Raw genomic sequence first — 24,301 nt, 5'->3', positions numbered from 1 at the left:
CTGTGATATTAACCAAATTCTTTTGGCATCTGCGGGTGGAGGGAATGTTTAAGTGGATAGTTTGTTACTTCTTGAAAATTAGTATTTTTGTTTTTTATTTTTACCTCTGCAGAAACTTTTCACATAGTTCTAAATGGCTCTGTAACTTTCAACTTATTCCATTTGATATAAATGAATGATGTGCAATAAAACTTTCTCTAGATCTTAGTTACTTTGTTTTAAAAGTTTCAAATAAACAATAAGCTATACTCCTTATTAATATTTTTTCATAATTCTTTTAAAAACTGAATTGCGTTGAAGTGTTTAATGACATGGCTTTGGACCTAAAGCAAGGAATATCAGAGTTAAGAATTACCTTCTACTTTTCACAGAAGTAGAAATGAGATAATGAAAAAAATCTATGGTACATTTTGTTTAGTTACTGCGGCGGTCTTAGGCCATTGAGCAATATGTCTTTGTATCAAATGTTCTACTGCAGCACAGAAGCACTGTGGAGTAAATTAAAAACTGCCACAACTTAACTAAACAAAAGTCTGAAAATGCAGTCCACCTATCAGAGAAGAGTTTGTATGTATCTGCTGTGAAATCATTTTGACAAGAGGTTTTAATAAAATGAGTAGAACTGAGTGACTTATCAGAGGAGGATATCTGTCTGGAGAGTGCACCTGGCTTTGAGAGCTCTGTCTCTCCTAGCTCGTGGTCAGGATTGCTGCGTTCTATGCTCGGACATTCCACGGAGTTGTAAGACTTTTGAGCAAGTCCCTTAACCACCAGTTTCCCATCTATAAAACAGAGCTGCTTACCTACTTCATAGGGATGTTTTGAGAATTAATGTTTATAACACTTAAACCCATTCCCACATCAACCTTTTATTTAGATTAATTATGGTAATTTGCTTTTTAAAAAAACCCACCCTAACATACACACTTCACAAAAATGATCTTTCAGCCTTATTTTATGTAAACCTTCCCATTTCTTGTCCATCATCTCTTCTTGTATTTACATTAAATATAACTTGGAGTCTTGTCCTATACAGGACCTTGTATTGAGTCCACGTACTGTAACCACTTTGGCAGGGAACCTGTCTTAATTATTTCAGTTAAAGCACTGTGCACACCTATGGCACTATAAACAAATGTTAAGTAGTCGCTCTGAGATACTCATAGAAAAGTGTGTAGTTAGTGCTGTTATCCTACTTTAGTATTTAAGTAAAATATTTATACACCAATATTTTTCTGGAGTTAAGTCTGTCAAAAGCAGGATGGAAATCAATTTGCAATCCTATGTTGGTCTGTTGTGCTGTCAGTGTCCACTTCTGTCATGTGGTTCCTGAAGGCAGGTGGCTCCAAAATGTTTCTTTTTAATGAACATAATATTCAGAAACATTTTCCTTCTTACATGGGGTGATATATACTTGATGTCATGGGACCTTTCAGCCCACAGACCAAAGTGGCTACAATTTCTTTTGATAACAATTTCCTTGAGCTCTTTTGCAAAATACTGGTACATTGTGTGATGTATCCTTTACATCAGTACAACAGATTCCTAAATACCCAACTTACTGACCCTTTTTAAAAATTTTTGACTTGGAACAATACACAAAATGAAAGCCTAGTAAGTTCTGGTCGCTTCTTATCCTCTAGTTGATGTCATGTTGGCTTTGTTAGTGTTTCTTGCTTCACTTCATTCATCACAGATTAACAGAGATCAAAATTGCAATGAATATATCTAGTAATTTCAGATGGATTGAAAATACTTGCTGTTTGTTCCTGGTTAAGTTTTGCAGTTAGATAATATAGATGGAGTGCTTCTTAGTAATAATACTGCTTAGCACTTCTTCCCATCTTCAAAGAGCTTTCAAATCTCCTCTGTATATGCTCTGGCTAGTGGAACAGTAAACATTTTGAAGTTGTAAAATGTGTAGAGTTACCAACACCCCCTGCCAGTTTTTAAGATTTCACAGTCACAATTTGCTGTTGTGTTTTTCTGTCTCCTGTTGCTGTGTGAAAGGCCCGCACAAACAAGGAGAAAACGACTGACCACACAGGGAAATAGTAAAACTGACTATAAATAAAAATATGCGTCAGTGCAAGGGGCTGGATTTGATGACCTCTTGAGGTTCCTTCCAGCCCTATATTTCTATGATTCTATTATACTACCTCACCCATCTCGTCTCTCTAATATCCTGTGGCCGACATGGCAACAACTAAACTGCATAAAGAAAGTGCTGTCAGATGTGCAAAGTAAATCTAAAGAAACATTTTTCTCTAATGTTTTGTTTATAATCATCTTAGATATTACTTGAAACAAAAAATAGACAGGAATGTGGTTTTTTTTGTTGTTTTTTGTTTTTTGTTTTTTTTTAAATTCTAAGTTGATATATCTTCTTCCATCATGTTCATGCATCTGTTCACCTGGAGAAGAGTTGGGTTTAATTTTTTCAGACTTGGGAATAGGCCCAATGGAATCTGATTAGACTTAGTAGCTTAAAATGTTAGCACAGAGGTGGGCAAACTACAGCCCGTGGGCCACATCCGGCCCGCAGAACCCTCCTGCCGGGCCCCTGAGTGCCGACCCGGGAGGCTAGCCCCCATCTCCTCCCGCGCTGTCCCTCTCCCCCGTAGCCTCTGCGCCATGCTGCCGGTGTAGTGTATTAAACTGCTCCATGTAGGAATGTGCTACAATTTACTACACTACACCGGCGCAATGCTCTGGGCAGCGAGGCTGTAGTGCCGTCAGCCACAGGTGCTCTGCTGTGCAGTAAGGGGGCGGGGGGGGGTTGGATAGAGGGCAGGGGCATTCGGGGTGGTGGTCAGGGGGCAGGGGTGTGGATGGGGTCAGGGCTGTCAGAGGGCGGGGGGGATTGGATAGGGGCAGGGGTTCCGGGGGGGGGGTGTGGCAGTCAGCAAGGAGGGGGGCTTGGATGGAGTGGTGGGGGCAGTCGGGGGTGGACAGGGAACAGGGGGGGTTGGATGGGGCAGGGGTCCTGGGGGGACTGTCAGGGAACGGGGGGGTTGGATGGGGCAGGGGCACAGCCTCCCCTAACCGGCCCTCCATACAATTTCCGAAACCCAATGTGGCCCTCAGGCCAAAAAGTTTGCCTGTCCCTGTGTTAGCAGACCAATTTCCTCCCAGTAACCCCTCTGGATTGCTCCCACTAGACCTTTGACGAGGGAGTGCTGACTTGTCTATCATTAGTCACCCAGTCTGAGCAGATCATGGGAGGTAGAAGTGGAGTGACTTGGATCACTCCAAGCAAATAGAAAAATGATTTACAAGGGAACTGAGATTTCTAAATCAGCCGCCCTTTAAATAGTGGTCGGGTGCTTTCTTCGTAACATCTTCCTCTGACGTTATCCAACATGGAAAGGAGTTGTTGCTGCCATTTGTACGGATGATTTCTTAGGCAAGGAGGACAGTAAAGCCTTTTTATGAGGCGTCTCAGTGGGTTGTGTGTAATGTGATGTTACAGTGTATCTGAATTCAGGGAGACTAAGAGAACAGTCAGGAAATAGGTTTGCTTGTATTGCTATGCTGTGTTCCAGCATGATGGCACCCTCGTGTTGCCTAGCACATGATATTCAGAGTGGTAGGGAAAGGAAAACCATGGTGCTGTATCCACATGTGATGCCACATGAGGCTGAATTCTGCTGTGCGACGGAAGTGTAAATCTAACAACTCAGCAGGTGTCGGTGGAGTTACTCCAAATTTACAGCAGTGTCATAAGAACAGTATTTGGCCCTGTGAGACTACAAATGAGCACAGCCAGGTAGCAGGAATGAAATGAATCTTTGATCTGTACTTTAATTTATGAATAATGCTAGTATTAGTATTTTAAATAATAACCTGAGTACTGAAAGGTTAAAATGGCTGCTGCAACATAGTGCTGGCTGGCTTTAACACAGCTACAAGATGTACATTTGATTTTTTTCACATCTTAGAGTGCACTGCATCTTTCTGCTAACTAGCTCCTTCCAGAGACAGACCCCTTGTTCTAGTTAACCTCCTCCCCACCACTATTTGTATTTTAAGTATTCACTGAATACTCAGATCCGTTATTTCATAGCAAGTTTAATACTGAAAACAAGGATTTGTCACATGCTTTTTATTAACTGAATCCAACTATTTCCAGGACCATTTATCATCTTTTGTCACAACAGGATTTGACTGTAGGTGGTGCATATTTGACTAGCACACTGTGTTCCTTTTAACATGTATCCTAGGATTTGTCAAAAAGGAGGTGGATGCTTCTTGCTGGGGAATGGAGTATTGCGTAGGAATAGAAGTAACTCCTGTTATGTCTGCTGCTTCACTCGTGGTACGTGCACATGTTCATTATACAATGGCGAGGATAAGCCACACAGTAGGTTAAAATTAGCTGTCGAAAGTGCCCAGAACTAGTTCTTTGATTCTGATTTAATTCATAGCGTGTGTTAGTTGGCTTCGTTTATTGTTTAAGTTCTCAGATCAATCTACAGATGTTATTACATTGGATCCATTTTTATTTACTGTTTTAGTTTGTTGGGCATGTTAAAAAGCAGTAATTAGTTATTCTCCATCACAGTTTAACTATTTGGCCAGAAAAATTCTGTTTCAACATGAAAAGGTGCAAAATCACAGCTGTTGTTGGGCTTGCATCTGATTTTTGGATGCCTGCTTGATATGTCACTAAGGAAAATAGAGAAGGAAAAGACGTATTGGATTCTATCTAGTATAATCCTTCAGAGACCAGTGGAGATTAATTCTCTGCTGCATGTTCTCCATTGCTTTTGTGCAGTCCATTTTGTAAAATATTTGCTTGTTTGCTCCATCTCGCCGATACATCTTCCTCCTGTGTAATACACAAGTGTTCGCTTGAAATAAGATATTTTTCAGCCTTCTGCAGGCCCCAGCCATCTTGTGAAAAATTTCATACTTCTTCTCACTCCTAGTAAGAGAGCCCAGTGTCAGATCTTAATCCTGCTATAATATTGTTTTAACAAATCTTTTTTTTTAATAAAAGTAAGTAAGCTGCAGATATATATCTTCGTTAGAGATGGAAGGACCTATTAACTCCTAGGACATCTACTCTTTTCTGTCCCATTCCCCCTGCTAATATACGATTGCTAGAATATGTTGTCCCATCACATTTTAAATGTCTCAAACGGTGGGGCTTCCACTACTTCCCTTGGAAAACTCTCTATCTAAAGTTAACATTTTAAAAAGCTCACCTAGTCAGAGGCAGTTGCAAAAGATGAGGTGACCCCCTCCAGTGAGATGCAGGGCAACTTCCTGGCGAAGAGCCCAGTCCTAAAGTCAAAGTAATAGGTTTCCTAACATACTGTTATCCCTGGGTCCTGCTCAGATGTTCAGTCTTTCATATTAGCCTCTGGTTAATAGGCATCTGGAAAAATCTGAAGGCCCACCTCCCTTGATTGTTAGAAGGAAGGAAGGAAGAAGGAACTTTCTCTTTTGCTAGCTTAAATTGCACTGTCTTCTGATTGCTGCCTGCAGCAGGTTTGGGGTTGGGAAGGAAGTATCGCTATCCCTTCCTCCTGACCTTGGTTTCTTTGATCCTCTTTTCCTCATGAAAAGCTCCAGTTCTCCCTGCTCATAGTTCAGAATATAAGAGCAGCCATATCGGGTCAGACCAAAGATCCATCTAGCGCAGTATCCTGTCTTCCAACAGTGGCCAATGCCAGGTGATTCAGAGGAAATGAACAGAACAGGGTAATCATCAAGTGATCCATCCCTTGTCGCCCATTCTCAGCTTCTGGCGAAGAGGCTAGAGACACCACCACCAGTTTTCCCAAGCAGACACTGTGAAAATTGGGCTGTTTCAGTGTTATTTATAGGTTGTAAATAGCAGGCATGAAACTGACTCGAGTTTTTTGTAAATTGCAACCTGGCCCTGCTTGAGAAAGCTCATAGTAGCTGGACAGAGGGTGGTGCTTTTTGTCTGCAGATTCCAGGAGATGGGACTGCATCAGGTCACTCCAGAAGGGTTTTCTTTGCTACCATAATTGTTAGAGATGTCTCTTTTTAAAATTTTTATTAAATCCTACAGTTATAAATATTATTTAAAAGGACTGATAGCAGCAGTCACACACAGGATTCTCTATTGACCAAAAATATCCAATCCAGCCAAAGAAAGTGCACAGTAGAAAATGCCATAGAGACGGCAAAAAAAAAACCACCAACCATTTTTTAGCTAAGATTTATCAAAAACCATTTAGGAGTTCTTGGCATGTAAAAAACTCCCACAAATATAAAGTCAACTTCATAAAATCGTCTTACTAGTCAAGAATCAATGATTTATCCGGAATATGTATTTGTAGATATAAGGCCAAAAGGGACTATTCTGATCATCTAGTCTGATCTGCAGTATAATGCACACCAGAGGACTTCTCTGAATTAATTTGAACGAGAGCAGATCTTTTAGAAAAAACATTCAGTCCCGATGTTTAAAATTTCCAGTCATGGAGAATCCACCACAACCTTTGGTAAAATTATTCCAGTGGTTAATTATCTGAACTGTTAAACATTTGTGCCTTAATGCTAGACCAATGGTTCCCAAACTTTAACAACCTGTGAACCCCTTTCACTAAAATGTCAAGTCTTGCAAACCCCCTCCTAAAAATAAATATTTCCGGGGACGTTTCTCCTTTACCTGAGTATAAATTATAAAAGCAGTGATCTTGGAAATATAAAATTTGTTTTTATGACATGCTTATTACATACTATTTATTACTAATTTGATCATTACAGTATTTTTATTACATTATGAAAACAGCAATGCTCTTCCAAGATCTCACATTCGTAGCTTGTATCACTTTGAATAAGCCTGTTATAAGACAAGGCTCTTATGTTTCATCAAGGAGTATCAGATGTGAAACAGCATATAGGTATTTAAGAAGCCAACTCCAAGAGTTCCTCCTACGCCAGCATTCAGGTCTTGAACAGTCCAGGCAAACCATGCATGTTACAACAAAGCTTAAACTTGTTCTTCGTAATAATTTTAAAAACAAAACTAGCTGCCTATTTAATTTTAAAAGCAGCAAAAAATATCCACCTCCCTTTCCGTCTCTTATGAGAAGTCTTGAAGTTTAAATCTCCCCAGTGTGGTAGATATGCTTGCTTTGATCTGCGTAGCTCTTGGAAGTCCAGGGGCTCTGGGCTGCTGGCCCCGTGCTGCCTGGGGACCCTAGGGACAGCTCTGTCCACCATTAGGGAATTTTTCCCTGAGAACCCCCTGTAACATTTCACAAACCCCCAGGTTTCTAGACTGAATTCATCTAGCTTCCATTTCCAGTCGCTGAATCTTCTTATGCCATTGTCTGCTAGATTGACGAGCCGAACTCTCTATTATCAAATTGATGTTGTGTAGATACTTATAGACTATCACCCCTTAACCATCCCTTTGATATCAGATCTTGTCAAGCTAACTTTATTTTCCATAAACCCATGTTGATTGACATTCATTATACTATCCTCCTGTAATTCTTTAAGAGTTCCATGACGGCTGTTCCATTATTTTGCCCTGGATTGATGGCTGGCTGGCAGACTTATATTACCCACCTCACCTTGTTTATCCTTTTGAAGTATTGGCATAACATTACCTTTCTTCCAGTCTTCTGGAACTTCCCAAGTGTTCCAAGACTTATAGAAAATCAACATTAATGGTCCAGAGAGCTCCGTGGCCATTTCTTTTAAAACTCTTGAATGCAAGTTATCCAGACTTCCTGGTTTAAAAATGTCTAGCTTTAGTAGCTGCTGTTTGACATCTTTCTTAGTTACTGTTGAAATTGAATGTTTTTCCATCCTCCTAATCATACGATATGAATACATCATTGGACTTTTTTCCAAATATAGAACAGACACTTTTATTGAACGCTTCTGTCTTTTTTGCATTATTGACAATGGTGTAATTTCCATCTAGTAACAGACCAATATCATTGTAGGATTCCTTTTGTTCCTAATGTACTTTAAAAAACTCTTATTCTGCTTAATCTTGGTGACCATAGATTTCTCCTTGTCCTTTTTTGCTTTCCTTATCAGTTTTCTACAGTTCCTAGCTTTTGATTTATACTCATTACTATGAACTTCCAATTCCTTCTGTTTGTTAGCCAGGCTCCTATTATTGGTGTATAAGCAAGTAAATAATTAATTTTCATCACATCCTTTTGTATCTTATTGCTTTTGTTCACATCATAATGATTTTGTGCTAAATGAATGCTCATTTGTTCCCTCTTTTCACCCTCTTTTGTTCTTGGCTAGACCAGTCAGAGCTTTAAACCCTCTAGAAGATTGGTTCCCCTTCCACTGAGATGGAAGCCAGACAAACTGTACAGAAAGTAGACCAATGTTCCACAAAATCCAAACCACCTTATGCCACTTACCTAGGCAGCAATTCACTTCCAAAATCTTCTGCCTTCTGTTATCTTTCGCTTGTGAGACAAGAAGGGTTTCTGTGATGATCACTTAGCCATTCTTCTCCTTCAGAGTTCCCTAAAGTCATCTATAATCTGTCAAGTATCCCATAAAGCAATGTCATTAGTGCTGATATGCACTGAGACCAGCGGGTCCTTGTCTGCTTATTGCTTTTGCAGAATTTTCTTTCAAAGCACCAGGGAACTTTTAGCACATAGCAGCAGGGTACACCTAGACTGAGTTAGCTAGCACTCCTGCATGCTATGAACTGTAGATTTGCACCCTACCTTGCCGTGCACTAACTCATCGTTTAGACATGCCCTTGGTGTAGAGTCCCCAAAAAGGATAGTCTTTCTTCCTTGGATGAATGGAGATCTTTATGGGCTCACCTGACTTTTTTACAGGTTGGGCTGAGCAGTTATCCACAGATGTGTGGTGTGCGCCTCTCTGCTTCATTCAGCCAGCTGGATCCTCAACATCAGCATTCAAATCTCGTTTTCCACATTCAGAAAATGAGAGGAAGCTGAGATAACAGGATTTCTCATTATCGTAAAAATAGGTGTGTGATTGTATCCTCTCTTGATTGACGCTTGACAGCAAATAATACTGAAGCCTGGAAACCCAGAGAAATACATCTAGAAATAGAATGAAAAATAGATTTTATTTTTACAAAACCTCAAGTTGCCTCTCCAGGTCTTTTTCATTTAAAAAACAAAACCAAAAAAAAAGTTAAAATTGTGTAGAAATGTCCCACATTCACCAGGGAAGATTTCCTTCTAAATGTGGGAAGTGGATGTTTCAAGCCCTGTTGTTAATGTTCTCTGCTGATTACCCTTCCCAGAATAGAAGCGGGGGAAAAAAGACAGTTAAAAATGGTCGTCTGGTACTCCTCCTCTCTGCTGCTTTTGTCTTTGCGAAAGCAAAGCCTTGTTGGTCCTGTTGAATGAGTTTAACGCTGAGAGAGAGATTTTTGTCTTATGCATAATCAACAGAATTGTCAGCAAAATTTCCTTTCTAGGTTCTCTTATTCGTAGTGGTGATGTAAGGGTGAGAGAGACCGAGGAAGGCCTTGAGCTCAGCTGGATTTCTAGTTTCGTGGTTGAGTTTTCTGTTATGGCAGTTGGAGGGGGGGGGAATCCTCTTCAGATTTGTAAACTGGGCATTACTGTGCTGTGTAACGTTCCCGCAGTGTCTCTTTTACAGCGGTATACATCTGATGAAGTGAGCTGTAGCTCACGAAAGCTCATGCTCAAATAAATTGGTTAGTCTCTAAGGTGCCACAAGTACTCCTTTTCTTTTTGCGGATACTCAGAATAGGCTGCATTTTGAGTAGCAGCTCGGCACCTCAGAGTGTATTGTTACCAATTTCAGGTCACAAAGTGTAGTTCTTACTCAGTGCAATTGCTAGTTCTTGCTGCTTGCTATTCCTAGTGATATACCTGTCAATAAGCAGGGCTGGAGGCTAGATCCTTGTTATAAGGGGGGGAAGTAAGTCTGCTTGCTCTAATATTGTGTTATTCCCTCTAGGGAATAAAGGACAATATTCACATTTTGAAAAAGTGCAGTATTGCAAAAGAGCAAGCTTTGCTTTATTGCCTGTGTTCAGGCTTCAGTCTCCGGGGCTGTTCAGTGCTGAGTAGGAAGTCACCAACTGGCCACATAAAGTTGCACCAACTGAGAGCCATTATTGAGTGGGCAGCAAAAGGGACTCTGTGGAGATAGAGGTGGTTAGGGACTATTTAGAAAAGCTGGACGTGCACAAGTCCATGGGGCCGGACGAGTTGCATCCGAGAGTGCTGAAGGAATTGGCGGCTGTGATTGCAGAGCCATTGGCCATTATCTTTGAAAACTCGTGGCAAACGGGGGAAGTCCCAGATGACTGGAAAAAGGCTAATGTAGTGCCAATCTTTAAAAAAGGGAAGAAGGAGGATCCTGGGAACTACAGGCCAGTCAGCCTCACCTCAGTCCCTGGAAAAATCATGGAGCAGGTCCTCAAAGAATCAATCCTGAAGCACTTGCATGAGAGGAAAGTGATCAGGAACAGCCAGCATGGATTCACCAAGGGAAGGTCATGCCTGACTAATCTAATCGCCTTTTATGATGAGATTACTGGTTCTGTGGATGAAGGGAAAGCAGTGGATGTATTGTTTCTTGACTTTAGCAAAGCTTTTGACACTGTCTCCCACAGTATTCTTGTCAGCAAGTTAAGGAAGTATGGGCTGGAAGAATGCACTATAAGGTGGGTAGAAAGCTGGCTAGATTGTCGGGCTCAACGGGTAGTGATCAATGGCTCCATATCTAGTTGGCAGCCGGTATCAAGTGGAGTGCCCCAAGGGTCGGTCCTGGGGCCGGTTTTGTTCAATATCTTCATAAATGATCTGGAGGATGGTGTGGATTGCACTCTCAGCAAATTTGTGGATGATACTAAACTGGGAGGAGTGGTAGATACGCTGGAGGGGAGGGATAGGATACAGAAGGACCTAGACAAATTGGAGGATTGGGCCAAAAGAAATCTGATGAGGTTCAATAAGGATAAGTGCAGGGTCCTGCACTTAGGACGGAAGAACCCAATGCACAGCTACAGACTAGGGACCGAATGGCTAGGCAGCAGTTCTGCGGAAAAGGACCTAGGGGTGACAGTGGATGAGAAGCTGGATATGAGTCAGCAGTGTGCCCTTGTTGCCAAGAAGGCCAATGGCATTTTGGGATGTATAAGTAGGGGCATAGTGAGCAGATCGAGGGATGTGATCGTTCCCCTCTATTCGACATTGGTGAGGCCTCATCTGGAGTACTGTGTCCAGTTTTGGGCCCCACACTTCAAGAAGGATGTGGATAAATGGGAGAGAGTCCAGCGAAGGGCAACAAAAATGATTAGGGGACTGGAACACATGAGTTATGAGGAGAGGCTGAGGGAGCTGGGATTGTTTAGCCTGCAGAAGAGAAGAATGAGGGGGGATTTGATAGCTGCTTTCAACTACCTGAAAGGGGGTTCCAAAGAGGATGGCTCTAGACTGTTCTCAATGGTAGCAGATGACAGAACGAGGAGTAATGGTCTCAAGCTGCAGTGGGGGAGGTTTAGGTTGGATATTAGGAAAAACTTTTTCACTAAGAGGGTGGTGAAACACTGGAATGCGTTACCTAGGGAGGTGGTAGAATCTCCTCCTTTAGAGGTTTTTAAGGTCAGGCTTGACAAAGCCCTGGCTGGGATGATTTAACTGGGAATTGGTCCTGCTTCGAGCAGGGGGTTGGACTAGATGACCTTCTGGGGTCCCTTCCAACCCTGATATTCTAGGATTCTATGACTGTGCATGGTGGACAGGAGCGAAAATGCATACATTAGAAGGGAGCTGTAGTGCCTCCCAGCACCTTTGCCTCTTGAGTGCTATGTGCTGAATGCTCCAGAGAGATGGCAGCATTTCGTATTTAATGTTTTGGTGTGAATATAATGCTGAATAGCCCAAGTGATCAAGTCTTTTCTAGCGACAGAGAGGATTCCACAGAGGCATCAGCAGTACACAGTGCCTTGCTAACATGCCTTATCTCCCTCGCCATAGAGAAAACCACCAAAGGAGTCAGTTACTTACAAAGTTGACTGGCACTTTAATAATACGTAAGGTCTCTATGGACCTGATGGAACAGCCGATTTCCTGTATACATCATCTGAATCTGTTCAATCCAGCCATTGATGTCTGGCCTTCTGTTCTTAGTCCACTGTTAGAGAATAGCTTTCTAAGCCAATAGTGTTAGCATGAAGAGACCCTTTCTTGTTCCCTGTACCGATGACCGCTCCCCTCAGGTATACGTAGTGCCGGTTACACAGTACAATGCTCTTTCATGGAGTACTTTCGCAATGATTGCAGATATCTAATTGTGAAACCATCTGTTTTCTGGGCTATATTTCTCCCATGTGTGCTATTAAATATCTAGGAATATTCAGCCAACTGGATCACTCAGTTGGCCGTTCAATTTTTTGGTGAAGCTAGAACTGAGTTTCTCAAGCAGTGGGTCTTGACCTCCAGGGGATTCACAAAAGGTAATCCAGGGGCTTGCAAGACATTTAAAACTCTATTAAAATCTAAAACAAAAACTTGCTTCGACATTCCCTTGCCCTTCAACGTCAAATATTCTTTCAGCCTCTCGAAACACACACTAATTATATTGGCTTAGCATTGATACTCTTCCGTATATTTTTTTTATTCTTTTATGTGAGTCATGAAGATTTTTTTTTTTTTTTACTTCGAATAATCTGAAAAGGTTGAGGAACACTTTTAGAGTAATATCCTTCCTAATGGTATGTTGTATTATGGAATGTTCTATTTGTCAACCAGGGGAAACCAATTATTTGAAAAATAAAGTTTTGGTATTTTCCATTAGTACAGAGTGCCCCTGTAATATCTCTTTGCCTAAACAATCTAGGCAAGATGTTGACAGCTTGATTTTTATCTCACTATTAGTTTCATCCATGCTGCTCCTGTGATAACACTCCAATAACAGGCAAAGAAGCAGTTGGGAGAGCACTTACTAACACGCTGATCAAATTCTCACAGTCCAAACGCTCAGCAGGACAATATATAAGTGGAAACATAGACTCTGAATTTGCTGGCTCTTGTGGAGTTAATCATATTTTACTTCAGTATAACTTTTGGTAATGCTGCAGTACATACAGCATTTAGATATTCGACCTGTGTACGTACATGTTTGTTTTATGTGATTTATAATAGATTCCAGAGAATTTTTTTTTATTAAAACTCTCTCTTGTGTCATAGGCCCTGACTTTCCCTCTTTTTCCAGTAAGTGCTCGGCCCCCCTCCCCCCAGCCCCAACTCCACCCCGCCTCCCCCCGGAACATGCTAATGCTGCCAAGCGGGGGGTAAGAGGAGCTTGGCTGCCAGTGGATGCAGAGCACCCACAAATTTTTCCCTGTGGGTGCTCCAGCGCCTATGTCTTGTGTAAACTTCCAGCCTGGGATTTAGCTGTTCTATTCCCATTAATGTTAATAGGCATTAAATCGGTAAATCCCCATATACCTCACTATATTTAACTTTTCATTCCATAGTTTCTGCACTATCTTGTCAGCCACAGTGAAATTTGCATCCTCTTTCTAGATTATCTTCATTGGTACTAACTACACTGTATAACAAGAGGAGACTGTTGTTGGCACAATTCTGATATCCTCACAAACGCTGATTTATCAGATGTAGAATATTTTTATTTAGATCGGGGTTCTCAAGCTGGGGGTTGGGACCCCTCAGGGGGGTGAGAGGTTATTACATGGGGGGGGGTCACGAGCTGTCAGCCACCACCCCAAACCCTGCTTTGCATCCAGCATTTATAATGGTGTTAAATATATTAAAAAGTGTTTTTTTTTAATTTATAAGGGGGTGGGGGTTGCACTCAGAGGCTTATTTGAAGGGGGTCACCAATACAAAAGTTTGAGAACCGCTGATTTAGATGCCATGCTAGATTAAAGACCACCCTTGCTAAGTGGCTGACTCTTTACTGTTCAAGCCAAAAGCATCAAGATGGTTTTTGTAGATGGCCAAATTCCATTTTTAATTATGGTCCTTGGCCTGAAGCATAAAATTAGGACTGTATGCTACTCTCGATCAAAGTGGAACTCCTGATGTTAGTGGAACTTTGCACAAAGATCAAGGATAGACTCTGACCTCTCTGTAGTAACCTTTTCATTATCCTAAGAAGTCTTGTTCAGTATCACTTAGTGGGAAAGCATTCTCACCTTCACAGCTTCCCCTGTTTCTGTCCTTTGTTTCTCTCTGATTTGCCTCAAAGAAACCTAATGGGAGGTAAATGTGATTGGCTAATAACTATAAAACTGTTAATACTGTATGAGGGAACTACAGGCAAAGTATCCTTCACTTTCTATCCTAACCCTCTGTCTAGTGTTGCTGTGACATGTATATTGTTAAAACATGCAGTTTCATCAGCTTATGGCAATTTCGAAGTGAAGCATTATAAAATACTTATACTCTTGCAAACATTTTGTTTTGCAGTCCTGGAAGGAAACGAGACTTTTCCCCAGTCCCTTGGAGCCAGTACTTTGAATCTATGGAAGATGTTGTGGTTGAAAACGAAAATGGCAAGGATATATCCTTTTATTTTATTCCCAGACTGAATTCTTCCTGATCTCGAGTGACTGGTGGGGTTGTGTATCTTGGAGGTTATCAGGGATTCTTTTACATTTTTTAATTGTTCCCTCTATTACCCATCTTTTCCTTTGTGCTAATCAATGCTACTGCCCCAGGCAACATCTGTGTGCCAACAATTAGGTTGCAGAAGGAAAATATCTAGAAAAGTTGGCTTCTTGGTATTGCTTTCTCGCCTCAGTTAATGTTTGGTCATTCAAAACAGTGTCCATGGGACCTAAGTAATAGTGTTAATGCTCTAGCCTTTCTCCTCTGAAGATGTGAGATCAAATTCTAATACACGCACACACAGTGAGTTGACTGTCGGGTTAGTTCAAGTTCCTGGGATGGCCACTCTTCTAGTGCGGGTTTGTCAACATCGCACAAGAACCTTGCAGTTTTTAGTACAATCATCATTCTGTTGAGTCCAAGGACAAGGATGACACGATGAGGTGCAGGTCAGGATTGAGGTGCATTGGCACAGCTGTGTGGGAGAGGTTTACACTATGTATCTGTACTGGGATGAGAGCGAGCCAGGCATCTGGAGACACTGTTTCACTAGCACCAAATTCACCAGGGGAAAACCTCTCTCTTCCATAAAAGATGCTTAACTCCTCTTATGCTTCACCATGTTCATTCAGCCTGTGGATGAGTGATGCCCTTTAGCAATGTACCACTGGCTGCATGCTAATTGGGAATGGGGGAGGAACTTACTTTCCATAGAGAGGAGATCCGTAGCTAGGTTGAGAGCTTCTCTGGTGCTACCTCATTCTTCTCCTGGAACGAAGACACCTTTAAATTCTGCCCAGGATTCTGAAAAACCTTGCCAGTAGAGACTGCCTGAGAGCTGCTCTGAAACAGTACATTTCCTGAGTGCCTTCTCTTACTCTGCCCACTCTGGTTGTCCATTGGGAGCCAAGTGATGACTCTGTCCAACTGCCAAGGAAATCCCTTGGACCATTCACTTTCAGGAGCAAGGGGAACAAAAAGAAGGCTAATGCACAGGAATAAGGAGCTCTGAGTTCTTTACCTGGCTCTGCCACAGATGCGCTGAATGACCTTAGCCAAGCTATTTCTCTCTCTACCCCAGGTTCCCCATTTATAAAATGGGAACAACACCTGCCGGTCAGGACTCTTGTGAACCTTACTTATTGTTCATAAAGTGCTTTGAGATCCTTGAATAAGACGTGCTGGAGACCTGCAAAGTAGCATTTCTATAGGTTAGACTTTGTACAAATTAGTATAACTTAAACAGGTCTCAACTGCGAAGTGAGACAGGAAAAGTAAATCCTTTCCAGGCTGATAGGAAGCCAAATTACAATCCAAAGCCAAGAGCCATTATTTCTATAGGTCCGGAAGTGTGTGTGGTGCATTAGATGATTAAAAGAAAAGGAGTACTTGTGGCACCTTAGAGACTAACCAATTTATTTGAGCATAAGCTTTTGTGAGCTACAGCTCACTTCATCGGATGCATAAAAGTGGAAAATGCAGTGATGATGTTTTTATACACACAGACCGTGAAAAAATGGGTGTTTATCACTTCAAAAGGTTTTCTTTCCCCTCACCCCACTCTCCTGCTGGTAATAGCTTATCTAAAGTGATCACTCTCCTTACAATGTGTGGGCCATTTCCAGCACAAATCCAGGGTGATTAAAGTCACTATGGAAGCAACCTGAGTAATATTCCTTACTTACTTCATTTGTCACTACTGTCCATTGTTTTCTCTTGAATCATGTTCTGCATAGATTAGGCAGCTCTCCCAGGTTTCAGAGTTCCTACTGACTTATTTGTATTACAGTAGCACCTACAGCCCCTAACCAAAATTGGAGCCCTGTTACACTAGGCAGAGCACAAAAACATAGTAAACGCAGTCCCTGGCCTGCAGGTGGCGTTCTAAATAGATGAGACATTCAAAGGGTAGAAGGGAAAAGAGCAGAGGTGAAATGTAGAGCTGGCTGGAAATTTTTTGACAGAATATGCCAATTCATTGAAATTGGAACATTCCAGTGGTAATCTCCCCAACTCCTCAGCAGCCGGGAGTCTGGGAGCCTCTCAAACTGGAGCTCTCATGGTTGTCAGGCTCCCTGCCATGCAGCCAGGAGCCAGGGCTGTCAGATTCTAGCTCCCTACTCTCTGGAAGGTCCCTGGGAGTCAGGTGCTGCTGGCTGCTCCATTTCATTTTTTATTTCTACTTTTTGTTCCAATCGCCCCCAAAAAACTTTTTCAAAATGTCAGGATTTCTCTTGAAACAGAAACTTTGTATTTTAGCCAGCTCTAGTGAAGTGACTTGTCCAATCAATCTGGGGCAGAGCTGGGTATTAGAGCCCAGAGCTCCTGACTCCCAGTCCAGTGTCCTATCCCTGGCGCACACTACCTCGAGATCGGTGGGTTTTAACCTTTTTTTTTTTTTTTTCCATTTGCAGACCCCTACACAATTTTGAATGGAGGTGTGGATCCCTTTGGAAATTCTTAGAAGTAGTCTGTGGGACCCCCTGGGGTCCGCAGACCACAGGTTGAAAACCGCTGCTCTCGTGATTGCTGCCTTTTTAGCTGGCTTTCCAGCATATGCAGATAGGCTGTAGGGAGACATCAGCTACCTTAACGAAGACACTATACTAACTCATGGATTCACAAGGGTAGTTTTATTGCCCAGAGTGACATGTATAGGTTTGTCTGTTTCCTCTGACAAGTGATGGGAGAGTGTAGTAGACAAAATGCCAGTTTGTGGTCCCCAACAGTATCCTGAGCATTCCAAGCTTTTAACTTCATTTTTTCCTGTTGATTTGCTTTCTTTGATACACATTACGTACAGTTACTATTTTCATGGAGAAGAGGGGGTGTGATGAGGAGGTAAGGAATATAATAGAGTATGGGATGATAGGGAGGTAGGCAGTGAAGGTAGGTGGATAGCATGGGCTAAACTTTGCCCCTACTTGTAGCTTGAGCTATAGATTATGTATTAATCTGGTTACTTAAGAATTCTCAGTTATCACTCTGAGATGTGACAGGTTCTTGTCCCAAGATCAGGCCCAGTATTAAAATTACTGTTCAGTTGTGAACCCTGACGTGCACAGTTGCAACACTCGCACTGTAGGAACCCTTCTGTATTTACAGTAGTTTATTAATACATTTAGCAAACATTCTAACCCAGCCAGGTAGATGACGATAACACAGAATGTACATCTGAACATCCATATACTCACACCATCCCTTGTTGAACCTGAAATGTTAGCAATTATCTTCCTCATCACCATCACCTTCCTCCTCCTCATCAGTGGCCATCATTCTGTACAAACCTATTGAAGTTGAACCGAGGGCAGAATTGGGGCTTTCTTATGTCCGTGAGTAATAATAAAGTGGTGGCAACCTTGTATGTGCTGTTAATGGTCTAACTCGGTAGTTTGTTTCAGGTAATTAAGAAACATTGTCCTTAACTGTTCATACACTTTTCGAATTTATAAAAGTGGATCGGAGGGCCCTGTCTTACTTCTGTTGCATGGCGGAGGCCATTCTGCTCTTTCCTGGGCTGTGTTCAATGTAAGTAAATTGATATACACAAATGTTGCGTCTTCCATCTATGAATGACATGAAAATATGAAGCCCTGCTAAGCATGGGATAGATAATTCAGAAAGGTCCTTTTAATCTGCCTGTCTAACTAATGCATTTGGACTCTTTATCACAAGCAGTAAATATATTTTATGAACAAAACGCATCAAAGGCCGAGCATCTGCCAACAATTAGGATGTGGAGCTTCATCAAAGCAACAGCAGTCTCCATGCCTCTGACCTGTTTTAATCTGAGATGCCAGGATCTTGCTCGTCACAATTAAACCAACCTTTTTTCCCCAGATTGACTTCCCACAGATAACCGGAAGATGATATTGACAACCTTTAATGGAGAGGAATAAGTTTTAAGCTATCTTACTTTTTACCTTGACAGTACTGGTGTGGCAATGATGAAGCCACATTATGACCAGGTTGAATGCTAATTCAGAAAGCCTTAATGCTTGAGAATCACTGAAACCCAACCTGATGTTGTGTCAGTGCGAGCAAGTTTCATGGCTTAACTCTTTCCCTTCCAACAAATTTTTTATATATATAAAGCCTACAGGTTATAAACCCAACCAGTAGCAGCGTGTGTGGCTGTACTTGGGACCCTGACCTTTAACCCAGCCACTCTAATTGTAGACCTTGGGTCCGGTAGGTGGGTCTCTCTCCGTCTCTCGATCTAGTCTGTCTAAGGTTTTTCTAGGGCAACTTTTAGTGAAGTATCTGTGAACTTTATAAAAACCTTAAACAGATCAGATACACGCCAGTCACATGCAGTTTTCACCGTGATATTGGTCCTCGTGCAGTTAGGCCGGTACAAAGTGACACTCTAGACACTATGAATAAAGGCCCACACAACTAATGGGAATGAACAGCTTGCAAGCATTTCAGAGTCCCAAGATGATCGCCACTGAATAAAACAGAGGTTGTACACCTCGCCATGAATCATGTTATAGTCATCAGTTAAGAGGTGGGGTGTTAAAATTCTGAGATGTGGGGTATTGGGTCAAGGTGCCTCACGATGATTTGACAGGCTAGGTTAGTTCTTTTGCATGTATAGGCTGAGTTGACCCACATCTTGTCAACTGAAGTTTGACCTCCAATGTGGGGCAAGTGTTTTTTCAAATCAGCACTTTCTCATTGAATTCTATAAAAACAACGAGGAGTCCGGTGGCACCTTAAAGACTAACAGATTTATTTGGGCATAAGCTTTCGTGGATTAAGGTGCATGGAGTGAAATCCATGCATCTGAAGAAGTGGGGGTTTTTTACCCACAAAAGCTTATGCCCAAATAAATTTGTTAGTCTCTAAGGTGCCACAAGTACTCCTTTTTTTTTTTTTTTTTTTCCGTTGTGAATACAGACTAACATGGCTGCTACTCTGAAACCTTCCATCCTTTCTAAAATTCTACTTCTGATCGGTTTAAATACTACTATCTGTTACACCATGATGCACAGCAAATCTGGAATTACCCCACTAAATTCAGTAGAAGAAACTCCAGAGTTAAACCATTGTAACTTCTAGTATGACAATTATCTATGCAGTTTCTGGACTTGGCAGTTAAATAGTGTATAGTATGCATGTCATTTGACTTTGCCCTAGACTCACAAAAACTGTACCTGGAGAAAACTACAAAGACAGTTAGTCCATTCCATTCTGCTGTCAGTATCCACTTGTTCCCTGTATATATTTTTTTTAATGAAAGTTTGCTCATATGTTAACTGTTTAGGATGATGGGGGGGGGGGATTTAAAAATAATTGTATGGGTAAAGACTAAATAAAATTACTACAAGCAGAATCTACCTATCTTTCTCTCTCTGCTCATTGGTCTAACAACTTATTGGTAAACGTAATGGTCATGGATGTATTTGTTCTTGTCTCACCAAAGCAGTTCTGTTCTGGTAAGTCAAGGTCATGAGAGAACTTCCCTTACTATCACATCATTCAGATTACTCTCTTACATTGTGATTTTTTAGCAGATGACCTCACAAACTGCTCGTTAAATTAATGCTTCGTTTTTTACCATTGGCAAACCGGGGTTTCAAGTTGATTTTTAAATGGTCTAAAATCGTTTCTGGCTGTAGTTGTTCTCTAGATTGTGGCTGCCACAATTATTTTAGAATTGGGAAAAGGAAACCCATTGGAAAAAGTAATCGGAAAGACACCGTTTTAATGGCCAATATCTCATGACATGCTGGGTCAGAAATGAATGTTCTACATCAATGACAGAAAGGGATTCTCATATATGAATGGTATAAAGCATTCATTTCTAGCCCTACTGGTTATGAGATACTGTCTTTAGTCCCTTGGTCCAGCCGTGTATTTTCCCTGGACTTGAATATAGTAAGTTCTGAAACATCGGGTCAGTGTAACTGTCAGTCTGTGCCTATCAAGTGAATGGTGCTCTCTTGCTCTTCCTTCTGTTAAGAGCCTTTTAACAGATTTCACCACTACCACTGGGACACGATTTCAGCGATTGATTTCACAACACACAATCCTATTTTTGAAGCCTTTTATTCAGCACAGAATGCCACTTAATCACCATGGTGCGTGAAATAACTTATGTAAATTTAGATGGCAGGAACAAATAATGAGACGTGATCTTATTGCAGCCTGGTGTTACTTTAAAAAGTATCATAATTTGTTAGTAACCCAGAGGAGGACAAGAACACTCCGTTTGGTATATTTCAGTGTTACTGTAAAATTCCGTTCTTTGAGAGCGAATGGAGTCTATGCTGTAAAGCAGCTGCTATATCTTCTTGCCTACTGTGGAGGCAGCGCTAATTTTGGAACATGTGGGGGCTTGGAAGGGAACGTATCACTTCCATGTGTATAATGGTATTGCTGCACTTCAGTTTTCAGAGGTGTTGTAGAGATTGAAACTTTTATCCTAAGAAATTTGAATACTCATTTGTCTGAGATATGGAATGTAGTGGGGGGTAGGGGGAATATCCTTGGTAATCAGTTGACTGATGGTGAAAAGGGTGGTGCTTTTTTATTTAGTAATTAAAGATCACTTATACTAAAGATTCTTGCTTCAACTTTGATTTCATGGCTACTCTGTGCCCCATGTCCAATCTTGCTTCAGCACGGTCACTGACAAGTGAGTTTCTTTTTGACACACCATCTTGGCTTTTGCTTCTGTTGCATTGATTCATATAATATTGTGATCCCCTTTCTTAAATGAGGTTTGGCAGTTTTCAAACTGTATATCTTTGTCTCCTCTTGCAGTCTGCAATCATTAACAGGATTCAGTGTAGGACTGTGGCTTTAGATCTCAGAAGTCATGGTAAGTAATTAGACTTACAATCAAATTCATGTTCCAGTATATTTCAATTTACTAGTTATTTTTTACATTTGTGTTTAAATTAGATTTAACTGAATTACGCCATCAAAAAACTGAGTTTATAGACTACCTATGAAATAATCAAAGCATTGCTACATTATAACTAAGGTAGGGATGAAAAGAATGTGGCCCATGTAATTCCACAATAAAGCTAGTGTATGCTGTTATATAGAAATAGAGATTCCACATGCCTGCATATGATGCTCCACCTTGATTCCCCATACATACTGGGATCAATAGTCCTGGTGAGCCCAACGACCATGTAAAAGATGACTGTGTAGGTAGTCCATTTCGTAGGAACCTAGGGATGATCCGCAGTCTTAAATTGCCAATATATGACCTTTATTTGGGCATAGTTTCCCACCTCTGAACTACAACGTAATAAAGTGCCAAGCATTTTTACGAATCTTTGTAGTTTTAATTATCTAAGATGACGGTGATGAGATGATGCAAACACAGTTGTGATTATCGAGTAAATATATACAGAAAAACTATTATCTGGGCTTATAGTTGCTCCTATTTAAATCCTGAGGATTCTGAAGATTTTTAATCTGCTTTAATAGTGTCTTTTTTGAATTGATGTGTCCTGTTTTTTGCTTTGCAGGTGAAACAAAAGTTAGGAATCCTGAAGATCTGTCCGCAGAAACTATGTCAAAGTATGGAAGTTTACAATCTCTTTAGCCATTTCAGACTTTCCCAAATCCTTATCTTCTCAATTCTTTGTTCTTTCATTCTTATCAACTTTTTACCCACCTTCAGTTTTCCTTCTATGAAGACATCATACATGCCAGTCATGTAAGGGGGCACTAGAACTTAAGCTGAGTTCCGCTTTTCAGTGTAGTTGAAGTTGGTGTATCTTAGGTCGACTTACCTGGCTGTGAAGATGGCGGCGAGTCGACCGCTGCCGCTCCCCCGTCAACTCCGCTTCCGCCTCTTGCGAGCTGGAGTTCCGGAGTCGACGGGGAGCGTGTTCGGGGATCGATTTATCGTGTCTCGTCTAGACGCGATTGATCGATCACTATCTGGCAGGTACTGAAGACCTGCCCTTAGTTCATCATAACTTTCCTTCCTGTTTGGAAAGTTTGAGCAACATCAGATTAGGCGCAAGTTGAAATCATAACTCCAACAGTCGAAGCTAGATATTTCAGACCTGATTTGTTCTGTAGATCTCAGTGAAAGGTAAATCTGGTGAGGAAATTCCCCTTTGTGATTTAAAAGTTATGAACATTTAAAGTTTGTAATGCTGTGGACCCACATCAGAATTTTTCTCCCCTTTTTAGTCTTTTTTTTTTTTTTAAAGAACTCCCTCAGTTAAAAGCCATCTGCAATTAAGCTTTTAAAAAAATTCTCCAACTCTTTCCATAAAAAAATTAATGTAACATCAAAGCTAACTGCTGAATTTGAGTTTTTACTGCAGTGTTCACTCAGCCACTTTTGTTCACATGTAGTGTGGTATTCTTTACATTTTTCTCTGTTAAATGCAAATTTTGATGGAGAGCTATTTGTTACTGTACTATCATGTTCTGCACTGTGAGAGATTTAACGCTGCAGGAATGCACTGATCTTCTGGAATGTCATGGTTTTTTGGGGGGGGGAATAATTTAATTTTTCATCCTAAATGTGGCATTTACACTATTTCTTAGTATTTGATGTTTGTAAAGACAGAAGTGAGCGTGATTTCTCCACTTGCACAGCAGCTCCCACACCAATCTTACTCCCCTGTGACTGTCTCCATCCCCAGCTCCACCTTCTCCACTGCACTTCAGCCTGTGCTTCCCACTCCCATGATTGTCTGTTCTAAGCCCTAGCCCCCAGCCTTGGCCTTCCCGTGGACTCATTTTGTTGCTTTTAAATGCCTCTGAGAAAAGAACAGCAAGCATATAGACTTCCTTCATTCCACCCTTGCTTCTCCTGATCTTCTGTTTTGCCTCCAACCCTGTCTTCTCAACTTTCCTCTCTGCCCAATAGCTTTACCAATTTTGTCAGGAAGAGACAGTTATTCATATTCTCCTTTATTCATTGTTCCTGGAAGAGGTCACAATACACACGATTAGGGTCAGATGGAAAGCTGGTGTAAATGGGTGTAGTTCCACTGAAGCCACACTGATTTACACCAGCTCAGGGTCTGGTTCTTGTATTACTCTACTCATTGTAGTATCTGGGTGCACCGTGCAGGGCATAAATACAGGGAAACCCCCTTTCCATTTTTATTTCAGCCTGTATTTCAAATAACACTCTTATCCATCCTGATGTGGGTCAGCTTTCTTTCCCTTGAAAGATTCCTTTTCTATACCTATCCTTCACCCTTTGGTGAAGGTGAAGTGTGACTCATGCCCAGTTTGGAACCACTACATCGAGAAAACATGTCCTGTACAGAATGAGACTTTCAGTCATGGTGAGAGCTGCTTAATCAAATTGCGGTGACCTGCTTCTGAATGCAAACCCTTCTTTTGTGACAAGCTGTGAGAGAAGCAATTACCTTCCACTAGAAATACTATATAATGCCCACATTTAGTGCAGAGAGATTCTCCTGAAGGTTATAGTCCTTCATACTAACAGACCTGCTTGGTTTGTTCCAGGGAGGCCATCTGTGAAATAGATTTTGACTTACTGTGTACCTTATTGCTGTTTCTCACATCCTGTCAGCTCCTGATGTGCGTGTTGGTGTCCTGAGGAGCTGCCATATGCAATGATCGTTTTTCAGATCTCGAGCAGCTCTAATATGGGACCAAACAAATAGGCAGCCTTTCATTTTAAACCTTCCTACCCTCCTAATGATAGATTTGAAAGCTATTTCCAATTTGTCTTTAAACTGGAGTTTTAAACTGTCACTAACTTTTCAGATTTTTAAATC

General features: G+C 41.2%; 1 protein-coding gene across 2 annotated transcripts in view; it reads left to right on the top strand.

Moving 5' to 3' along the window:
* Positions 1–24,301, top strand: part of PPME1 (protein phosphatase methylesterase 1) — a 46,085-nt gene that overhangs the window by 5,570 nt on the left and 16,214 nt on the right. For both annotated transcript variants that reach the window (XM_048839177.2, XM_048839169.2), the window contains exons 2-5: positions 14,421–14,515; positions 17,998–18,089; positions 21,333–21,390; positions 22,052–22,103. In XM_048839177.2, coding sequence (XP_048695134.1) covers positions 14,421–14,515; positions 17,998–18,089; positions 21,333–21,390; positions 22,052–22,103 — 297 coding nt within the window. The remainder of the gene's footprint in view (positions 1–14,420; positions 14,516–17,997; positions 18,090–21,332; positions 21,391–22,051; positions 22,104–24,301) is intronic.

This window comes from Caretta caretta, chromosome 1 (assembly GCF_965140235.1).
Source record: "Caretta caretta isolate rCarCar2 chromosome 1, rCarCar1.hap1, whole genome shotgun sequence".
Classification (NCBI taxonomy): Eukaryota; Metazoa; Chordata; order Testudines; family Cheloniidae; genus Caretta; species Caretta caretta.
Note: the sequence above shows the minus strand (reverse complement) of the source record. Positions and strands in the feature narration are given on the sequence as shown.